Source organism: Gossypium raimondii, chromosome 12, assembly GCF_025698545.1.
Source record: "Gossypium raimondii isolate GPD5lz chromosome 12, ASM2569854v1, whole genome shotgun sequence".
NCBI lineage: Eukaryota > Viridiplantae > Streptophyta > Magnoliopsida > Malvales > Malvaceae > Gossypium > Gossypium raimondii.
In genome coordinates, this window is record NC_068576.1 from 34,548,753 (window position 1) to 34,552,154 (window position 3,402).

The following is a 3,402-nucleotide window of genomic DNA, read 5'->3' on the forward strand; positions in this document are numbered from 1 at the left end:
AATTAGAGGACTTTGAATTAATCTTTAAGATCATACTTTTTTGGGAAACTAATCATGACAAATAATTTTTTTTATAGGTTGTTATTATCTAATTCATGCTGGATACACAAATTGTGAGTGATTTCTTGCACCTTTTAGAGGACAAAGATATTATTTGAATGAGTGCCGTCAGGGTTACCAGCCAAGTACTCTGGAAGAATTTTTCAATATGAAACATGCTTCAGCACGTAATGTTATTGAAAGATGCTTTGGGTTATTAAAACTTAGATGGGGAATACTTAGAAGTCTATCATTCTATCCTGTGAGGGTGCACAATAGAATCATTATTGCATGTTGTTTGCTCCATAATTTTATTCGAGCCTATATGAGTCTTGATCCTATTGAAATGGAGTTGGGAGAAGGATTACCTAGTAATGTGATAGACGACGATGAACCGAATATCGTAAATATTCCTCCATCGGATGCATGGGCTACTTAGAGGATGGAACTAGCCAACCATATGTTCGATGAATGGCAAGCATCTATAAATTAGTTAGGTTTAGGGTAAAAATAGTAAATGTTAATTTGTTTATGTTATTTCATGTATCTAGTTTATGAAAATTTGGTGGTGTTTGAATTGTTTTTTGTATTGTACTAGACTTATTGAATTATAATTTATTTTCTTTTGATTCACCATGTGTTATAATTTTATAAAGTGTTGACCTTTTGATTCATAATATTGAACTTAATTTTAATTTTTTTTTCTTAAGATAGTTATGTCAGGTTTTTCACAATCAAGTGTTTCTTCCCAAAATTCTCGAGGAACCAAAAGGAAATGGGTTCCAGAAGAAGATGCTGCGTTGGTTGCCTGTATGGTCAACTTGCACAATGTTGGAACCTTTAATGCTGATGCAGGATTCAAAGCCGGTTATTTAAACAAGTTGGAAAAAATGTTAGAAAAAGTTTTACCTAATGCTATGTTAAAGGCTAAACCTAATCTTGAATCGAGGATTGGGACATTGAAAAGAGATTGGTCAATCATTTATGACATGCTTAATGGAAAAAACAATAGCAGTTTGGTTGGGATGAGCATAGGCAGCTTGTTGTTGCTGAAGATGCGGTGTGGAACTCATATATAAATGTAAGAATTATTTCAAGTCTTTATTATCTTATTTTGATTAAACTTATATCTAATATGAATTCCTCATTTTTATAGAGTCATAGAGAAGCCGGTCAATTCAAACATCATAGTTTCCTTTATTATGACCAACTTACTACCATCTACGCAAAAGATCGAGCCACTGGGAAAGATGCTTAAACAGCCGCTAATATTATTGAAGAAATAGATGTTGAGGATGTAGCTACTACAAATACTCATGAAGAAAGAAACGATTTCTATGGATGCGAAGCTAATGTTTCTTTGGATGACTTGGATCTTTCAGCCACACAACCGCAACCAGCTAGAGACCAAGGTGATTCCACATTTTCAAAGAAGAAAAAAAAGATTTCTGATACAAGTGATCATATTTCTTCTACTTCATTTAATGATGCTTCCACTTTATTGGCGGAAAACACACGGACAGTTGGCGTTGAAATCAGTAGGAGTATTGCCTCCGAAGTGCTAATTCAACAAAAGTCAGAAATGACCATTCAAGAAAGAGCTCTAAAATTATATCCAACATTATGTGAAGTAGAAGATTTAACTGAGGATGAGGGCTATCGCGCATTGAGCAAAATTCTAGATCATCCAATGTAAATGCTCATTTTCTTTAGTTTACCTTCTTCTGTGCGATTGAAATGGGTCAGAAGATTTCTTGCTGACCATTAAAAATCATGGTTGTGTTGATAATATTTTGATAACTTTTTGTGTTTGTAATATTTGGATGGTATAATGACATGATAAAATGTCATTACAATGTTGTAACTTTTTGATGTTGTAAAATTTTATAACATATGAATTATGACATATAAACTAATGAAATCGTGTAACTTTTTGTTAATATATGAATATTATGTTCGGATGTGAAATATAATTCTCAAGTTATTTATTACTTCCAATATTTTGTTTTTATTGTAGAATAATTAAATTATTTGTTTCACTAATGATATTTTAACACATTAAATATGTATTGCGTTTAAAAATAATAAAGTAGATTATATATTATTTTTATAGTATTATATATTATGATTTTTAGTTCATATAATAATAATTATATTAAGAATTTTATAAAATTATATATTATTTTATTAAATTATATTTAATAATAATTATATTAAAATATGGTTAAATTATTTATTATTTTATTAAATTATTTTAATAATAATCTTATTAAAATTTAATAACAATAACAATAATCATCTACCTAGAAAAAATTCTGCTAAGGGTATTCTAGTCATTTTGGTTTTTTTCCTTATGCTATTAAAACATCATTCCATTCAACCAAACACGAGAATATTATTACAGTCCTATTCCATTCCATTCAACCCAACAATTGAATTACTAATTACAACTCTATTCAATTACAGCTCTATTTAATTGCAGCTCTATTTCATTACAGTGAACCAAACGTACCAGTGTTGTAATAAGATGCAACATGTTTCTTACGTTAAAACCACAATTCTAGGAACCACAGTGAAACTGAAATACAAGATGAATATATAATACTACTTCCTTTTGATCATTTTAATTCTCTGGATCAAATTATTTATTACTTCTAAAGATGACGTTGAATAGCTGAATCAACCCCCGAATAATAAAAGGCACGCCAGCGGCGAGCATGATAAGTCGAAACTTCACCAATTCGTTGGGAGTTACGGCGAAAATCGCCGAACCGTAAGTGACGATCATCGAAATCGTGGCAATAATAATTTCAAGGTGGAAAGGGAACCTGCAAGTGAGAGAGATGATAACAAGTACGGAGGTGGAGAAAGCGATGGTGTTGGCGAGCAAGAAAACATAGTAGGCGGTGAATTTGCATGCATAAATGGCTTGGCCTGCACGATGTCCATCTTTGTCATCTTGCCATACGCCACCAGGAGGGGTGACACCAGCTTGGAAGGTAACGGAAGCTATGAGGGTTGCTACTATTAACAAAATGTTTCGAACATCGCCAGGCTTGTCTACATCTTCGTCATACTGGAAACGCTTGTACCAGCTCTTGCCTGTGCTTAAAAGGTTTATCATTTTTTTTGTCTAAGCAATGAAAAGGATACTCAAGTTTTTGGTCATCGATTCAATATATATAGGTGCCACTTTAATGGAATTGCATGGGTCAGTCAACACGTAGGGAAATGCTTTTATATGAATAATTTTCAACCCTTGACTTTTGAGTTGAGTGGTAAAGGTGAGTGGAACTATTTCCATACATGAAATATCAAGGTACTTTCGTGACAATCGACTGGTTGGATTACCTTCTAGTAACG

At 32.3% G+C, this 3,402-nt stretch overlaps 1 protein-coding gene across 1 annotated transcript; it reads right to left on the minus strand.

Annotated features, from left to right (window-relative positions):
* Positions 1–2,680: 2,680 nt before the first annotated feature.
* On the minus strand, positions 2,681–3,163 carry LOC105763757 (uncharacterized). The gene has a single exon (XM_012582095.2). It carries the CDS (start codon positions 3,161–3,163, stop codon positions 2,681–2,683), a length of 483 nt encoding a protein of 160 aa, XP_012437549.1.
* Between the last annotated feature and the right edge of the window lie 239 nt (positions 3,164–3,402).